Here is an 18,482-nt window from a genome sequence, read left to right on the forward strand (position 1 = left end):
GTAACGAAGAAGATGGCGCCAGCAAAAACAACGCGACCAAGGACGACATCCTTCAGGCGGCGCACAGAACAACTTCTTACCCCTCTTTTACATCTTCCTTTTCTTTCAGAGGCACCTCTGCTACCGTTGGAGCCTGTGACCCGCGTTTTGGTGGCGTGTTTTCCGGCCGATCGAGCGACCCAGTGCTTTACCGTCTCCGAAGGTGGTTCCGCCACGCGTGCGGCCTCGGGGCCAAAAGGAGCACGGAGACGGGGTGCGAGCCCGTGATCGACTCCGTTTCTCGCCGCTCAAACCGTCGGGGAATATTGAAATCATCGAGGCAAGAGCGGAACGCGAGTGGGTGCCTGGCACCACCTATCAGTCTCTCGCTCACCGCTCCTGAAGGAAAGTCCCTGTGTTTGAATGGGCTCTCTCTCTCTCTCGATGTTCTCGTGGGGGGGGGGGGTGGTACCAGAGTCCTGGGTCCTGGGCAAGCTTTAATCGGCACGGCTTGTGGATGGCACCCAATAGTTCGCGTTATGATGTGCTTCTGGTTCCTGTTCACTCCTTTATTTTGTTGCTATTCTGGGCAACTTTGAATGGGGGCAGCCAGCAGATAACGAAGACTGAGCTGAACTGAATACGCCTGCACTCTCTCAATTTTGTGTTTTACATTCTGTGTTTTTCGCTGGGTTTTTTTGGGGCTGTTTTCACAATTTGCTTTGTTTTTGCGTGGGGGGGTTGTGACGTTTTTCTTTGAACACTTTTCTTTGTTTCACAGCTGTCTGTGGGGAAGGCGAATCTAAGGGTTGTATACTGCCTTGATAACATACGTACTTCAAATCTTTGTATTGGTAATATTCTGTGAGGCAAGGTCTTTTACAATGACAACCTGTGCTATGGTTTAAGAAAAACTATTTTTAAGATCTAGAAGTTTTGCCACGACCCATGACCCAGTCACTAGTCTGCAGGCACAGAATGGATAACGCTTGCAGGTGCCTCCAACATATCCTTAGGTGCGTTGGTTGTTAATGGAAACACACATTTCACTGTGTGTTTCAATGTGTATGTCACAAACAAAGCTAATCTCCTTATCTGCATACACAAATCCTGGAGGGACTCAACGTGTCAGGCAGAGATAAATAAGCAGTCAATGTGTCGGGCCCAGACCCTTCACCTGGACCCGATGTGTAAAATTTTAGGTATCTTTGCAATTTTTTTTTAAATTGGAGATTTGTCTTTCACCTACCTTCTTGCCTCCGCGCAGTTTTGCTGATTCTGTCCAAGCCGAGATGCCAATCAGCAAAACATTTGAATGGAAGGGATGGCGGTCAAAGCCATGTTCCCGGTCTTGCCTTCTTCAGGCACTCTGGAATCTCCAGTGGCCGGAATGGAGTCATTTCCTTCTGGATTCCATCCTCTTTGGCTAATTCTAGACCGCTCTGTTGTTAGTGTAGATGACTTGTGCTATTGCACCAATGGGAGAGTTTTGAACAAGGGGGTACAGTAACAAGACTGAGGCAATCTACTGGGTAAGTCAGAGGCCCAAGGCCTACAGGTCCACAAGTCCACTGGAGGCTGGAGGCCCGGAGGCGGCCTGTTCTGAGTTGGAAGACAGTCTGCCTGTGTGAGTGGGTTGGTGGAAGGGAGGATTGGTGCTTGTTTTAAATACAAGAAATTCTGCATAGAGCATAGAAAACCTACAGCACAATACAGGCCCTTCGGCCCACAAAGCTGTGCTGAACATGTCCTTACCTTAGAACTACCTAGGCTTACCTCTATTTTTCCAAGCTCCATGTAGCAGATGCTGGAAATCCAGGGTAACACATATAAATTGCTGGAGGAACTCAGCAGGTCAGGCACCATCTATGGAGGAGAATAAAGAGTCAGCACAAATGGCGCATTTCACTAAAAGTTGCTGTTATGTTTTTTAACTTCAAAACATTAAACTCATTCAAAGGAGAGGACACAGGAGTCCAAAATGTAAGTCTAACGGCATGCATGTATCACATGGTGCAGCGATGATGTATGCAATCAATAATATATTTATACATAAAACTCGTAATTAATTATTTAAATTAACAAGAATGCTCAATCAACTAATATGTATACAAGTTAACTCAAATATTACTGAAATATTAAATACACAACATTTGCAATGTACATATGACAGATAAATTAATCTAAATCTGTTTAAAATTGAGGTGGTTTTGGAATTTCTTCTGGCGGGGGAGGAGAATCCTGGAGGGTTTTGGAGGCAGGATCCCTGGGAGTGTTTAAGGAGGAAGTAGGTAATTTTTTTGAAAGATGAGGGAATTGAGGCTGCTGGTGAACAGGCATGGAAGAAGTGACGAAATCAAAGTCAGATCAGCCACTGGCAAGGCACTCCAACACCTCTATAGTGAGAAGGGGAGAGTAGCATGTCTATGTAACAATCCATAGACTATCCTGGGTTGGAAATGTATCACTGTAAATGCTTGGTCTGAATCCTTAACCACTTCAAATCACACAAGTGAACTTCACCAGAACAATGTTGGCTGTTGAAGACAATAATCGATGGAAAATGAGTGATGGGTTTGTCAATGACTTTGACATTCTAAAAAAAAAACAAGAAAAGAGAGAAGAAAGAATTGATATAAAACTTATAGCATCTCAGAAAATGCCAACTATTTCACATCTCATGTGTCAGTAATGTTGATGTAGATTAAAGGGAACAATCAAATTGCACACAACATCCAAAGACGGGAAGTGGATTAATTGTCACTGAAGGAGGAGAGTCGGGCCTTCGATGATGGGAAAACACCTTTGTTATTTTTCGGAAGGGATGTTTATCATCCGCCGAGCATCAGAGGGACTGGGGGGACACTTTGTACAGGGCGGAACCTCGGTGCAGGAAGACGGGTCTGGTCGGACAGGAAGTGAGTCTGGTAACCCGGTCTGTCGTTGGAAACCAGGGACTGCGGCAACATGGCAACGGTGAGGACAGAGCCTGTGTGTTTGTGTCTGTGTGGGTCGGAGAGAGCGAGAGAGAGAAGGCGGGAGAGGGTGGTGGGGACGGGAATTCACTAACGGGGATGGAGACCGGGCACCGTCCCATTAATGCAAAGAAACTGGCGGTGGGAGTCTTCGCGGGCCCGGGGCACGGTCACACTCGCTCCTCTTCTCCTCTTCTCCCATATCAAAGTTCAAAGTAAATTTATTTTCCAAGTGTATATGTCACCATATACATACCTGTGATTCGTTTCCTTGAGGGCACACTCAATAAATAACTATAACAGAATCAATGAAAGACTGCTCCAAGTGGGACGGACAAGCTTCGTTCCCTCCCCCCCCATCTTCTCCCTTCCCCCCCATCTTCTCCCTTCCCCCCCATCTTCTCCCTTCCCCCCCATCTTCTCCCTTCCCCCCATCTTCTCCCTTCCCCCATCTTCTCCCTTCCCCTCATCTTCTCCCTTCCCCCCATCTTCTCCCTTTCCCCTTATCCTTCCTCTCATCCCTCTTCCCTCCCTTCTCTCTCCCCTACCCTACTTCACCCCACCCCACCTCATAATTTATGCATGGTTTATGAAGTTACCAGGAAAGCTGACAAGCATGGAAGGCTGGTCGAGAAGGTTCAGTCGCTTGGCATTCAGGGTGAGGTAGTAAATTGGAGTGGATATTAGCTTCATGGGAGAAGCCAGAGAGTGGTTGTAGATGGTTGCCTCTCTGACTGGAGTCCCGTGACTAGTGGTGTGCCAGAGGGATCAGTCCTGTGTCGGCTGTTGTTTGTCATTTATATCAGGAATCTGAATGATAATGTGGTAAACTGGATCAACATTTGCAGAGGACAAGAATAATGGGGGGGGGGCGTAATGGGCAGGGAGGAAGATTAAAGACTTGCAACGTGATTTGGACCACAGGAAAAATGACAGATGGAACTTACTGCGGGTAAGTGTGAGGTGATTCACCTTGGGAGGACAGAAAACGGTAGGACTTGCTCAGGGCCTGTTTCTGTGCTGTAGTTCGCTATGACGCTATTTGAGGGGGCACTTCTTCAGTAAGAGGGTGGTGCAAGTGTGGAATGAACTGCAAGTTCAGCGGTAACGGTTATGAGAAGTTTGGATAGGTTCAATGATGAGAGATGTGTAGATGTTCTGGGTGCAGATAGATGGGATTCCGTGGGAGACCAGACTGGCACAGACTAAACAGGCTGAAAAGCTTGTTTCTGTGCTGTAATGCTGCAAGATGTTGGAATAGTCATCCTTCCATCTGGACCTGACAAAGGATCTCAGCCTGAAATCTCAGTTCCCCTTCATAGACGTTGCCTGACATTCTGAATTTTTCTAGCAAGTTGTGTGTGTAGCTGTGGATTTCCAGCCTCTGCTGACTCTCTTGTGTTTATAATGTCCTGATCTTGAACAAATCAGTTCTCATAACTATGTGCTACTCAACATAACTCTGGGAGTGGGTGCAGAGAGTGCTAAGCCAGCTTTCTCAAGCAGGGGCCAGAAGAATGTCCTGTTTCCCATCAGTACCACAACAAATACAAATGTATTCTCAGCTTAATATTCAACCAGTATCAACAGAAAGGTGGCTGAGCTACAGGACATGTGCGTGGCTGTTTATTAAAAACATCCAGTCAAGGTTTCAAGGAAGAATGCTTACGGGGCACGGTGGATTGTGGTTGTATTTATTTTGTGATTTATTTGTTATGGTTACATTGATAATATTGTGTTTATTTAAAATGTGGTTTTTTTAAACTACGGTATGTTGCATAAATTTTGGTGTTTTTTTTTCAGACCACCACAACAAAGGTTCCTGAAGTGAGGGATGTCACCAGGATAGAGAGAATTGGTAGGTTTTCCTCCATTGGCCTCAACATTATCAATATGTTATCTGTTCAGAGCACTTCACACTTAATGTTGTCTTCCTGACATGGGAGCACTCGCTGGCCTCTGATCCAGACAAGGATTCAGTCAGAATTTTCCCCTTGCAAGTCTGCATTGACTTTTAGTTTCCAATCTGCCCTGGCAGAAGGCTTCAACTGAATCTAGAGACTTTCTTTGGTTCAGTCCCTCATTGGGTGACCTCTCCACCCACTGAGATTCTGGGGGGAGCAATACTTAATCCATCTTAAATTTGTGAATTATACAGCACGGTAGGATAGTGGTTAATGTAACGCTATTATGGCGTCAGCAGTCTAGGTTTAATTCCCACTGCTGTTTGTACATTCTCCCTGGGACTGCATGGCTTTCCTCCAGGTCCTCTGGTTTCCTCCCACATTCCAAAAAAGGCATATGGTTTGGGGTTAGTAAGTTGTAGGCATGCCAGGTTGGTGACACGTGTGGCACATCCTCAGACTATGTTGGTTGTTGACAAAAACGACACATTTCACTATATGTTTTGATGTGTATGTGACAGATAAGGGTAATATTATGTTAATTTCCTTTAAGGTGAAATTAGCATCAGGGCAAAGTTAAGCTAACGGGTGTCTGCCTACTTCTCACAGGTGCCCATTCACACATCCGTGGTTTAGGACTCGATGATGCCTTGGAACCCCGACAGGTACGGACTTGGCCCGCACAGAGGCAGTGAATTTGGGAGTGTTAGGTGTATTAGTTTTTAATTGTCACACCTACCAAGATACAATGAAAAGCTTGTCCAGTTTACTGTTCTTACAGATCAAATCATTACACAGTGCATTGAGCTAGAATAAGGTAAAACTATAACAATGAAGTGTGAGAGCTATCGAGAAAGTGCAATATAGGTAAATGATAAAGTGTAAGTGATAAAGTGATAGATTATGAGGTCAAGAGCCTTATCATACGAGAAGTCAGTTCAAGAGCCTGAAACCAGTGAGTAGAAGTTGTCCTTGAGCCTTGAGGGGTTGGGGTTAGAACTAGAACAGTTCATTCACTTCGTCACATTAGGGTTGGCCGGGGAATTCGCCTCACACACATCACTGATCTGGCTGTTACTGTCATTGTCCACGAAAGTACCAGAGCCAGATCCTCAGAGCTTTGCTGTGTATAACGAGTTAGAATGGGCTTTGGTGGTTCTGGCTTAGCAGACTATCTGGCCATTTGGATGTTATTCTTTTGAGTACCCAACACACTTAGTTCACATTTTATTTCAAATGTTACACGGTAATATGATAAATTTTTCTGTGTACCAGGTGCTCTCTTTATGCACTACTTAAGATTTATTTTACTGCAACTTGTAGTAATTTTTTAATGCATTGCACTATTCTGCTGCAAAACAACTAATTTCATGACATAGACTTTATTATGTACACCTGCTCATTCAAAAGTTCAAAGTAAAGTTTTATTAGCGGAGTACATACATGCCACCACATACAACCCTGAGATTCTTTATCATGTCAGCATACTTCGCAAATCAATAGAACAGTAACTATAAACAGGGTCAATGAACAACAAACTGTGAAATTGCAATTATAAATAAATAGCAATAAATAAGAGAGCATGAAATAACAAGATAGAATCCTTCCTTAAAAGTGAGACCTTCGGATGTGGGAACACCAGAAACAGAATGAGTGTAGTTATTCCCTATTTTTCAAGAACCTGATGGTTGAGGGGTAGTAACTGTTCTCGAATCTGGTGGTGCGAGTCCTGAGGCTCTTGTCCCTTCTACCTGATGGCAGCAGTGAGAAAAGAGCATGGCCTGGGTGGTGAGGATCTCTGATGATGGATGATGCTTTTCTACAGCAACGTTTCATGTAGGCCTGCTCAATGGTTGTGAGGGCTTTACCTGTGATGTACTGGACCGAATCCACTACTTTTGTAGGATTTTCCACTCAAAGACATTGGTGTTCCTGTACCAGGCCATAATGCAGTCAGTCAGCACACTTTCCACCACACACCTGTAGAAGTTTGTGAAGGTTTTTGATGACATGCTGAATTCCCACAGACTCCAGAGGAGGTAGAGGCGCTGTTGTGCTTTCTTTGCAATTATATTTATATGTTGGGTCCAGGACAGGTCTTCTGAGATAGTGACACCAAGGAATTTAATGTTACTGACTCTCTGCACCTGCGATCCTCCGATGATTACTGGCTCATGGACCTCTGTTTTCCTCTCCTGAAGTCTACAATCAGTTCTTTAGCCTTATAGACATTGAGTGAGAGGTTATTGTTATTACACCACTCAGCCAAGTTTTCAATCTCCCTCGTGTATGCTGATTCATCACCACCTTGGATACAGTCCACAACAAACTTGTATATGGTGTTGGAGCTGTACTTAACCACACAGACATAGGTGTTTGCATTAATGCAGATATCTAATCAGCCAATCTTGTGGCAGATCAATGTATAAAAGCATGCAGTTGGTGTTCAGACCAAACATCAAAATGGGGAAGAAATGTGATCTAAGTGACTGTGACCATGGAATGATTGTTGGTGCCAGATGGGGTGGTTGAGTATCTCAGAAACTCCTGATCTCTTGGGATTTTCACACACAGGTCTCCAGCATTTATAGAGGATGGTGCAATAAGCAAAAAATCCAGTGAGTGGCAGTTCTGTGTGGAAACGCCTTGTTAATGAGAGAGGTCCGAGGAGAACGGCCAGACTGGTTCAGGAAGGTGACAGTAACTCAAGTAACCACATGTTACAACAGTGGTGTTGTAGAAGAGAATCTCTGCATGCATGACGTGTTGAATCTTGAAGTGGATGGGCTACATCAGCAGAAGACCACGAACATGCACTCAGTGGTTCATGAGTTAATTAATAAAATGGCCACTCATGTATGTCAGTGATAATTAACCTGATTCTGAATCTAAAGTAAAAAAAGAATGTGGAAATCACCCAGTGGGTTTAAAAGACATGTAAGAACAAAGTCCAGTGAGTCCACAGACCCCTTGTTTAATGGTACTGGTCCATGGCATAAAAAAGGTCAGGAATGTGAGGAATCATCACCTAGTGAAATAGGCACTGAACCATCAGGAAATCCCAGGCCATCGGAAATTAAATGTTTAGCTGGAGTTTTACTGCAGATATATTATTGGGGAAGTGGTCTGCAAAACTCTGGTCATTGTGCAGACAAGCCCCTTCTCCCAGTTGGGGAGAGGGCTCCTAAGTCCTGATGTATTGCTATGTCCCAAGAGACACCATTAGTCTCCAGTTAGATCTTTATTTCCTGAAGTTTGAAACTTGTTTACTGGTTTCCTGCTGAGTGTCGGCTGTCCCTCTGCAGGTGTCCCAGGGCATGGTGGGACAGCTCAGTGCCCGGCGTGCTGCTGGAGTCATCCTGGAGATGATCAAGGAGGGGAAGATTGCTGGAAGAGCCATTCTCATCGCTGGCCAGCCGGGAACAGGGAAAACAGCAATTGCTATGGGTAAGGAATGCCTCTCCATTGCTGTTGGTGCACAGTAGTGACATAGGAATTTAATGTATATTGACAATGTATAATGAACATTTCCATTTAAAAGTGTCATTTTTTTCAAATCCAGAGCATGCAATAAATTTCATTAAAATGCAATCTTCACTGCAGGTATAAATGGTAAGGTGAATGTAATATTAATTACAGATATAAATAGAAATGGAAATTGTTCTGTTCAGTTAATTGCTCTTTCCGTATAACAAGCAACCTCTCTATATTATTTCATGGACTGTGGATTAAGCTCAGCACTGTCTAATAGTCCTTGAACTAAGCAACTGGCTCAGCTGTACAGAAGGCATTAAAAGTGGCATTACATGTTGGCTAGACTGATAAGAGGCAGACTCACTCCCCTGGAACAGATTAGCAAACCCAAGCAGTTTCAATGAAATGCTTTACCAGCAGATGCCACCCAATTTAGAATATGGAAGGCTGTGGTATAGATGCAGATCAATGTGACTAGACAGAAAGGTAGTCTGACATGTACTAGAGGAGTCAAAAGGCCTGTTTCTGTGCTGCAGTGCTCTGGCTCTTAAGCTGGCCTTCAATGATTTAAAATTTTCTCTCTAGATCTCCAGCTTGTTTAACCACTGCACCAACATATCATAGAACATTACTGCACAGTACAGGCCTTTCAGCACAGTGTTGTACCGACCTTTTAAACTACTCCAAGATCAATCTGACTCTTCCTTCTCACATAGCCCTCTTTTTTTTTACATTCCCTCCCCCATACTTCCCTCCAATCACCTTAAAATTATGCCCCCTTGTATTAGCCATTTCTGCCCATGCAAAGAAGTCTCTGGCTGTTTACTTTATCTATGTCTTTTATCATCTTGTACACCTCTATCAAGTCACCTCTCATCCTCCTTTGCTCCAAAGAGAGAAGCCCCAGATCACTCAACCTCTCCTCCATAAAACATGCTCTCTGATCCAAGCATCATCCTGCATCTTCTCTGCACCCTCTCTAAAGCTTCCACATCCTTCCTATAATGAGTTGACCAAAAATGAACCCAATCTTCCAAGTATGATTAAACAAGAGTTTTTATTGAGCTGCAGCGTTACTTTGTGATTCTTGAACTCTATATAAAGGAATATTCTGACGTTCTTGAACTTGTGTTACATCAATTTTGTGCCTCAGAATCATCATTTCCAATGCTACCCAGCATTTCATTTAACCATTTAACATCTAAAGCAGGGGTTCCTAACTGGAGTCCACATTTAATGGTATTGGTCCCTGGCATAAAAAGGAGTTGGGAACTCCTGTTGTAAAGCATGAAGTTGTGTTTGGTGTTTAATTGAAATATGTTGTGCTCCCTCAGGGATGGCTCAGGCCCTAGGGCAGGACACACCATTCACAGCTATTGCCGGCAGTGAGATCTTCTCCCTGGAAATGAGCAAAACGGAAGCACTGACGCAAGCTTTCCGTCGGTCCTTCGGAGTCCGCATCAAGTAAGCATTCGCGATTGCTCTTTTTAAGACGAAAATTTTTCAGCTTTGTTTGTCACGTGCATCGGAACATACAGTCAAACGCATTGTTTGCGTCGAATCAAATCACTGAGGGCGTGCTGGGGGCAGCCCGCAAGTGTCGCCACACTTCAGGCGCCAGCATAGCCCGCCCACGTCTCACTAGCCCTGACCGTGCATCTTTTGGAATGTGGGAGATCAGACAAACTCCTTACAGGCAGCAGCAGAATCTAATAAAAAAATATATATATATTAAAAAAAAAAGAGAATCTGAACCTCAGTCGGAGATTACCAGCGCTGTAAAAGCGTTGCGCTGACTGTGCCACCCTCGTACTCAATGTTTGGTGTTGAGGTAGAATAGCCAACTTACCACTCAACTGATTCAGCCTTGCTCATCTGACTGGTTCAGCCATTGAGTCGCATTGGGTTTGATCAAGCCCAGAACCTGCTCCCACCCCTAGTGTTTTTACTTGTACACACCCCCCCCCCCCACCCCCATGTAGTAGTGTTGTCACCAACAATTTTTATTTAGAGCTGCAGAGCAGAATAGGCCCTTCAATCCTTTCGAGCCACACCACCCCAGCAACCCCCGACAACCCTGATTTCACCCTAACGTAATCATGGGACAATTTGCAATGACCATTTAACCTACCCTTGGACCGTGGAAGGAAACTGAAGGACTGGTAGAAAGCACACGCGTTCCACAGGGGCGATGTACAGAGACTCTTTACAAAGGACGTTGGGATTGAACTCTGAATTCCAACGTCATGCTCAGTGCTACTCTGAAAACTCACGCTCGTTGCTCAGTCACACTTGTGCACAAGGAGTACAGCATTAGACCTCTGCGCATTGTTCTGAAGTCTGAACAGAGAAATGTCATTTTTATACAAAATTGATTGGCAGTTATAGAGATTGACCGTATGATAAACTGTGTGTGTTCAAATTCCTTACTTGCCTGATCAGTCATCATTCACAGTACAGATGTTAATAGTCAATGGAAACTACAAGCTAACAACTGATGATAATTTGAAGTTAGTAAAGTACAGTCGGCCCTCCTTATCTGCAAGGGATTGGTTCAGGGACCCATCACGGATACGAAAAAATGCGGATGCTCAAGTCCCTTATTCAACCTGTCTCAATGCAGTGGACATTAGGACCCAGTGGCAGAGCTCTGAATCTGCAGTGTTTCTGTTCATGAAAATAATCTGGATCACGATTGAAAATTAAGTGGAAATAATAAAGCGATCAGAAAGAGGTGAAACGCCATCAGTCATTGTAAAAGCGTTAGGCTACGTCGGTCAATGATCGGAACAATTTTGAAGGATAAAGTGAGAAAGGCCCTGCCCCGATGAAAGCTACAATTATTACTAAGCAACGCAGTGGTTTAATTATTGGGTTTTTGATCCTCCACATCAACCCGGCACGATGGAGAGCGCCCTCGATAGCGGTCTGTCACTGGATCGAACTCAGGAACTTCTGTTCCCAACCCCGGTGCTGAAACATACATTCTTAAGTGTTTTATATGCATAAAAGGGTAAAATATATACTATATACTAAGACAAACATTTGACTGACGCTAAATAATACCACTTACTTAGTAAGAGAACTTCCTATTTTTTTCGATCCTGATCCACGATAACCCACGCACATCCTCCCGTATACTTTAAATCATCTCTAGATTGCTTATAATACCTAATACAATGTAAATGCTATGTAAAATAGTTGTTATACTGCATTGTTTAGAGAAGAGCACTTCCAGGTTTTCTCGACTTGCGGTTGGTTGAATTCGCAAATGTGGAACTCGATAAGGAGGGCCGACTGTAATTAACCCCTAGTCGATCCTTGTCTTGTCTCAGTTGGCCAAATGGCACTAGTCCTTTGCTGTGCAAAGGGAAGCTATGCTCTTTGAAGATCTCTTTTCCAAGGCCTCTCTTGCCTGGGTTGACTTCATGCTATCTGTAACCTATCCTTGCCTGTACATTACTTCAACCCTTGCCTTACTGCAACTTCTCCAGTGGATTATAAACTCTGCCCCTCAGCCACCCTGGTTCTGGGCTCAAGATGAATAATCTCAACCCCAGAATCAGCTGCCTATTTCCCTGCATAGATGCTGCCTGAGTTACTGAGTTCATCCAGCTTTTTGTGTGCATTGCTCCAGATTCCAAACATCTGTCTCCCTCAACCGCCCTGTTGGCTTTTGATACCTGGCTTCTATCAGAGGCCTGTTCAAGTGTATTTAAATTTCGGGGTGGCACAGAACATAGTGATTAGCGTAATGCTATTACTGGTCCAGCAACCCAGGTTCAATTCTGTCGCTACCAGTAAGGAGTTTGTGCATTCTCCCAGTGACCGTGTGGGTTTCTTCTGGACATTCTGGTTGCCTCTCACATTCCAAAGACACACTGGTTTGTAGGTTAATTAGTCATATGTGTGTAAATGGCTGGCACAGGCACATTAGACTGTGCTGTACCTCTAAATAAATACTTACAAAAATAAAGCTGGAAGTAAATTACTATAAAAATAGCTAGAAATTAAATTGCTAAAGCAAATATCAAATCGTTTCCCACGCCTGCCTTTCCAGGTAAGGTTGGTGAAACCCTTTGGATCAAGGACTTGTGTTACAATTGGCATAAAGCTGAGTAACTGAATGCTGAATGCATGCAGATCCTCAGCAGCCGAGCAGAGGTCAGATGTGCCTGTGGACCATTCCTGAGTTTTGCATTGCTATATGCAAGTACAGAAGTTGTGAATGAAGTTAGGTCCTATCTCTACACAGAACTGCTAGCAAGTTCATGACCCAAACAGACATTCCTTCCAGACTTTACCCAGCCTGCTCCTAAACTATAAATATATTGCCTTGTTCCTGTTCCCTTTTTCCTTATTGTGTCACTGAGACTTTAAGACCACGGCATTACTTGTTAACTGCTCATCTTTTAACTTCACCAACTTTGGACATTAGTGTGTAATCTTGGCTTTTGTTTCTGAAGAGCAAGCATTTAATAATTCAGTAATGCAGCAATATAATCCACCCATCAGCAGTTCCTTGATATCAGGTGCTGAGGTTTGGCTTCAGGACAGAATGACTTCCAGTGAGGCTCTTGCTGTAACTTTGAAAATCTGAAGCTTGTGAAGTTATGGAACTTATGATTCTGTGACCAGGAGCGTTATCTTTTGCTAAGTTAGGATTTTCTTTCTTCCAAAACAGAGAGGAAACTGAAATTATCGAAGGAGAAGTTGTGGAAATTCAGATTGATCGACCGGCAACTGGGACGGTAAGTTCAGAAGATTCTGATTTTGTCACTTGTGCCTCAGGGCAAGGACACAGGACAAGGTTGCTCGGCTCCTCAATCCTTCCCTCTCAGTCAATATGATCATAGTTGATCTGCCCCAAGACTTATCTCTTCCTCTGTACCAATTCACCATTGTCCTCGAGTCCCTGAATCTTGCAGAAATGTAACTACCTCCATTTTGAATACTTTCAATGAGCCTGCTGTGATGGAGAATTCCAGAGAAATCTCTGAGAAAAGAAGTTTCTACACACCTCTTAAGTATTTGTCCCTTTACCTTCTGACTAAAAGGCCTTTACTTGCCAGCATCTCCTGTTAGTAGAATCAAAGTACCTAAGACCATTGAAGAGCTAACTCCCATGGCATGAGGGAGACACTGGAAGTGACTGTCATCTGTGTTATCCAAGGGTCATGTCAAAATCAGGGGCAGAAGGAAAAGAGAGTTGCTAATAGAAAACAACAACGTTCTTTGTAAATACAAGTGAAACCTCTACCCGCCCCCCCACATTTATTACCCCGTCACTGCACTGTAAAGACTAAGCCACCTTTTATAATGCTGTTTACATTGTAAATACAGTTTGGTATTTACATGATTATGCACATTTTTGTCCTTGACATTTCAGCGATGTGTGTGAAGTTCGCAGAGAAATCCTGTACGTTTGGTTGTGCTCTCTTTCGTCGCTGCATTGAACGCTGTAAATGGCTGTGAAGGCAGGTCTGACAAACGGAGTTTAGTGAGAGGAATGGAAAATAAGAAAACACTGTTAAAGGCAGATGGGACCTTTTGAATACATTGCAGATTTGCAGATTTTGATGGTGACATTGAATCATTCTGGAATAATTTATTCTAATATTTTTGTTTACCGAAGAGTCTGATTAAATAGGATATATATGATGCAGCGAGTTTATCTCTGGGACTTCATCCAACTGGTCTGCAGGCACATGTCCCCTGTGGAACGTCCCATTTCCTCCTTGTTTCTCTATAATCCTGAAATGTGTCCTCGTCCATCAACACCTCTTTGATTGTTAAAAAAATAACTTTCAGCAGCCAACAAATCAAGCAGCATGTCTCAGTCTCAGTGCTCCAGTCTCCTCACTGTACGAGTTGTACCTGAAGTGTGTATGACAGTGTCTGGGGCATTTGGGTATGGGTCTGGAGAACAGTATGATTTTTTTCCCAGGGTGGAAATGGCTAATTCAAGTGGGCATAATTTTCAGGTGATTGGAAGAAGGTATTGGGTGGCCGTTGGGGGTAGGATTTTTGCACAGTGGTACATATGTGGAATGTGCTACCAGATCTGGTTGTAGGGGCAGATATTCAAGATTCAAGTGCATTTATTATCAAAGAATGTATAACTTACACAACCTTGAGATTCGCTTGCTTACTGGTAGTCACAAAGCAAGAAACCCAAAACAGCCCAATTAAAAGAATGAAAACAGTAATGCTTGATCTGCAAGAGAAAGAAAAAATATACAAATCATGCCAACAGTTGAAGTGAATAACAACCTTCCAGACCAAAGCTGAGTCCTCAGATCCAACCCCCAGAGTAGACCCAAAGCCTCACTTATCAGTTCATCGTTTTAGTTCAAGATATATTAGGGGCATTTAAGAGACTTAAATAGCACGTAAGTGAGAGAAAAATGGAGGGCTATGTGGGGGCTTGGGGGTGAAGGGTTAGATTGATCTTAGAGTAGGTTGAAAGGTTGGCACAACATCAAGGGCCAAAGGGCCTGTATTGCGCTGTAGTGTTCCATGTTCTACAATCTGTAATACAACTGGCACAGCCATTGGGAAGTAGTCAGTGAAAATTGAAGGTCACACCAAGTCAGCAAGGATTTATCTGATGTTGCGGGAAAGTAGATAATCAGACAAGTGCAGTCTAGTGACATCAAACCTTGCCGGCTTTGGTCTGGGGTTTGCTTGGTGCCGGCCCGACAGTTCGGGCGTTGCTCATCCAGATTTGCTGTAGAGTGCTCGTGTTTTTTTCCTTTACTGTAGGGTGCAAAGGTTGGGAAGTTAACCTTGAAAACCACAGAGATGGAGACCATCTACGATTTGGGAACGAAAATGATTGAGTGCTTAACAAAAGAGAAAGTGCAGGCTGGGTGAGTATTTACAGAGGTGCAAACAGCAGTAGGGAAGTGCATTTTATTCAGTAGATTTTAAAAACCAACAAGGCAACTGAAACAAAACGTAAGGAGGGAACAAATGAAATGTGAAGGTAAGCTAGCCAAAAATATCAGAGGATACCTGCTTACATCTGTCCTATCTAATGTTTGATGGCTCTGGGCTTGTAATTGCTGGAGTTTAGAAGAATGGCGGGGGGGGTGGGGACGGTGGAATCTATGCTTTTACCTCTAACTTTATTTTTATGTAATTCTTTTTTCTTTATAACCAGTAAATATTGTTTTTATTGCATGTCATTCCAGCATTGCATAGCAAATCCCTAAAGCATGTAAATGTATATGGCAAATAAAGATGATCCTTTATTAAGTGGAGGGAGACTGCAAAGTGAGTGAAGTGTTTCTATTTTTACAGAGACGTCATTACCATTGATAAGGCGACGGGTAAAATCAGCAAACTAGGACGATCTTTTACTCGAGCTCGCGATTACGACGCTATGGGAGCCCAAGTAAGTCTTGTTTACTGGGTGTAGATGTCTACCCTGGAAGATCTCTCCACAAACTGACTGCAAATACGAGCCTGTGAATAACGGAAGGCTTTCTGTGAGGGAGGGGAGAGGAAGTGTTAATGCAAGCAGGCTTTCTCCACTGAGGTTGTGAGACTAGAACTTGAAGTCATGGATTAAGGGTGAAATATTTATGGGGAACCTGATGGGGAACTTCTTCACTCAGAAGATGGTGTGAGCGTAGAGCGTGCTGCCAGTGGAAGTGACGGATGAGGATTTGATTGTAACATTTCAGAGAAGTTCAGATAGGTACATGGATGAGAAAGATATAAAGGGTTATGTCCAGCTGTGTGTCGATAGGACTAGGAACAGGCTAGATGGGCCGAAAATCCTGTTTCTGTGCTATGTGACCCTGTAGAACTGCTGTAGGTTGACTTGTCAGTAGATTTTGCAGGGTTGGGTAGGAGGATCGGTATGTACAAACAGGGTCAGCAGAGATATCGAATGGTGCAGCAACCTCAAGGTTCTGATCAGCTTCCTCGTATGTCTGGCTCTTGCTTTTCTGTGAGGTTGTTCCGGAGGTTTGCTGTATTCTGGGATGACAGGGCTTAAAGTAAGATTGGGGAGAGAGTAACTTTCTGAAAATGCTTCTTCTTGCAGACAAAGTTTGTGCAGTGCCCGGATGGAGAGCTGCAGAAACGCAAAGAAGTCGTCCACACTGTGACGTTGCACGAGATCGATGTGATCAACAGCAGGACACAGGGCTTCCTCGCTTTGTTCTCAGGTAGGACCAACACATCGAGCCAGAGGTTACCAGCAGCAAATAATGACAGTGGAAGATTGAAGGTTTGGCATTACCCTAACCTCACCCCATTGAGAACTGGGGGCCCATCCCTCTTCTTCAAAAGAGTTAGATAGTCTCAGCACTAGAACTATCTGAAGGGCTTTGGGCTAGGAAGAGGGTGGGAAGTAAGTTAACCCAGGTTTGCACCTGGATACCTAGTGCCATCCTTCTGGGAAGTTTTGCAAATTTCAGTGGACAGCAATGGCTTCCATTCCATTGCATCTTTAACAAAGCAGAAAATTAAATTCTGAGGCGCTTCCCAGTAACTGCAGGGACAAAATAGATCAGATCACTGCGTACACAACCACCCAGCAAACGGCCTTTTCCAAAAGCTCCCTTCTGAAAAGTAGTATAGGACTATTAAAACAAAAATTTCACACCATCAAAAAGCTTCTTCTCCCAGGCAATTAACAAACTTTCCAGTTAACCCCTACCCCCTCCTCTATCTATCACCCCTGTCACTGCACTGTATTTTAATCCACCTTTTATAAAGCTACGTGGTGGTATTTATGCATATTTTATTCCGTATCAGTACTTTAACCTCTAATTTTACTTTTCTATAACTATATTTTTGTTGAATGTTGTTTTATTTGTTGAATGTCGCACTGTGACCAACACACCACAGTAATTCCTAATACATGTAAATCTATAGGCAAATAGCATCGACTCTTGATAGCAAGTACAATCAGGATCAGGTTTAATATCACCAGCATATGTCATGGTATTTGCTGTTTTGCAGCAGCAATACATTCTAGTAGATATAATAAAAACTATCAATTACAATGAGAAGTTTATATTAAAAACTGAATTAAATAAGTAGAGCAAAAAGAAAGGGGGTAAGAAATACTGAGGAAGTTCATTGTCCATTCAGAAAACTGGCGGCTGAGGGGAAGAAGCGGTTCCTGAATTGTTGAGTCACTGTAAATACATTCCAAACCCGCCTGCCGTTCTGTTAATGTAGGTCATCGCAATGCTGCTTTGGCTGTGGCCTCACAGGATCACGTTGTCACTGTAAGGCTCTCCCTCTGCAGGACACGGGGTGGGAGCCCAGCGCACAGCACTCTGCTGGTTCTCAGTTGCTTGTGGAATAGCAGATGTCTGTGCCATCATAGTGGCCAACATCTGTCACAGTTGGACCTTCTACCTACTCCTGATCAGCCAGCCACTTTAAGGAGGCTTTAGGAAATCCTATAAGTAGACTCCCAAGCGTCTTTGCACCTCCTTGAATTTTCTCCATTTCAAAAATAGTCTATGCCTTTATTCCTTCTACCAAAGTGCATGAACATATACTTCCCTATATTGCATTCCATCTATTTTGAACGATTTCTTCTCTTCGGTATTCACTAAGGAGAAGGATATTGAATGGTGTAAGGTGTGGGAAACAAGTAAGGAAGTTATGGAACCTATGACAATTAAAGAGGTGGAAATACTGGCGCTTTTAAGAAATTTAAAAGTGGATAAATCTCCGGGTCCTGACAGGATATTCCCCAGGACCTTGAGGGAAGTTTGTGTAGAGATAGCAGAAGCTCTGACGGAGATCTTTCAGATGTCATTAGAAACGGGGATTGTGCCAGAGGATTGGCGTACTGCTCATGTGGTTCCATTGTTTAAAAAGGGTTCGAGAAGTAAGCCTGGCAATTATAGACCTGTCAGTTTGACATCAGTGGTGGGTAAATTAATGGAAAGTATTCTTAGAGATAGTATTTATAATTATCTGGATAGACAGGGTCTGATTAGGAGTAGCCAGCATGGATTTGTGCGTGGAAGGTCATGTTTGACAAACCTTATTGAATTTTTTGAAGTAGTTATGAGGAATGTTGACGAGGGTAAGGCAGTGGATGTAGTCTATATGGACTTCAGCAAGGCCTTTGACAAAGTTCCACATGGAAGGTTAGTTAAGAAGGTTCAGT

The 18,482-nt window shown here is 43.5% G+C and overlaps 1 protein-coding gene across 1 annotated transcript in view; it reads left to right on the forward strand.

Moving 5' to 3' along the window:
• The first annotated feature begins 2,869 nt into the window (after positions 1-2,869).
• ruvbl2 (RuvB-like AAA ATPase 2) overlaps positions 2,870-18,482 on the forward strand; it is a 30,978-nt gene continuing 15,365 nt past the window's right edge. The window contains exons 1-9 of the mRNA XM_073033886.1: positions 2,870-2,955; positions 4,758-4,812; positions 5,468-5,523; positions 8,164-8,305; positions 9,667-9,796; positions 13,017-13,083; positions 15,098-15,204; positions 15,638-15,731; positions 16,389-16,512. Coding sequence (XP_072889987.1) covers positions 2,947-2,955; positions 4,758-4,812; positions 5,468-5,523; positions 8,164-8,305; positions 9,667-9,796; positions 13,017-13,083; positions 15,098-15,204; positions 15,638-15,731; positions 16,389-16,512 — 784 coding nt within the window. The 5' untranslated portion in view covers positions 2,870-2,946. The remainder of the gene's footprint in view (positions 2,956-4,757; positions 4,813-5,467; positions 5,524-8,163; positions 8,306-9,666; positions 9,797-13,016; positions 13,084-15,097; positions 15,205-15,637; positions 15,732-16,388; positions 16,513-18,482) is intronic.

Source organism: Hemitrygon akajei, chromosome 31 (genome assembly GCF_048418815.1).
Source record: "Hemitrygon akajei chromosome 31, sHemAka1.3, whole genome shotgun sequence".
Taxonomy (NCBI): Eukaryota; Metazoa; Chordata; class Chondrichthyes; order Myliobatiformes; family Dasyatidae; genus Hemitrygon; species Hemitrygon akajei.